Below are 600 nucleotides of genomic sequence, written 5' to 3'. Positions count from 1 at the left end.
CGCACCGCGTGCCTGCCAGCTGGGAGGGGGCTGCCCTGCCGGACACGACTGGGTCCCGCTTGTGGCCTCTGCACCTTCCCCTCCACACCCTGGGGCTGGGGGGGTCTCGGGGGTGACTTTTCCGGTGCTGTGGTGTAGCCGCGTGCCTCGGCCTGCCGGGGAGCAGGGTGAGCAGGGTGTGGGTGGGGGCAGGCAGCGGATGCCTCTGCTGTGTCTTGGCAGGTTGAAGGTTGCCCTGGCCAAGAAGACGGGCCGTCCCGAGTCGGAGATCACGGGCCTGGAGGACGGGCGGCGCCGGCGCAGCTCCCGCCTGACGGAGGAGACAGGCTTGGAGATGGAGGAGGAGGAGGAGAGCCGTGGACGGAAATCCCGCAGGGAGGAGGAGGTGGGGTGGCTGTGGGGTCTGCCGCTCATGGGGGGGCAGAGGCGGGGAAGCTGCCCTCGGGGGGTCTCTTGCCTGCCCGCCCGTGCTTCCCTGACAGATCCCGTCCCTTCCCCAGGCCGACACATCTGCATCCAGCATCCCTGAGCTCGAGAGGCAGATCGAGAAGCTGGCCAAGGTGAGCGGGAGGTGGAGGGCTGGGGGGCTGGGCCCTCGTG

General features: G+C 70.2%; 1 protein-coding gene across 1 annotated transcript in view; it reads left to right on the top strand.

Moving 5' to 3' along the window:
• The window catches only part of BAZ2A (bromodomain adjacent to zinc finger domain 2A), a gene marked incomplete at its 3' end in the record, with an annotated part of 16,267 nt that overhangs the window by 9,198 nt on the left and 6,469 nt on the right, over positions 1-600 (top strand). The window contains 2 exon segments of the mRNA XM_009282285.2: positions 223-385; positions 501-560. Coding sequence (XP_009280560.2) covers positions 223-385; positions 501-560 — 223 coding nt within the window.

This window comes from Aptenodytes forsteri, unplaced genomic scaffold (assembly GCF_000699145.1).
Source record: "Aptenodytes forsteri isolate BGI_AS27 unplaced genomic scaffold, ASM69914v1 Scaffold373, whole genome shotgun sequence".
NCBI classification, from domain to species: domain Eukaryota; kingdom Metazoa; phylum Chordata; class Aves; order Sphenisciformes; family Spheniscidae; genus Aptenodytes; species Aptenodytes forsteri.
Note: the sequence above shows the minus strand (reverse complement) of the source record. Positions and strands in the feature narration are given on the sequence as shown.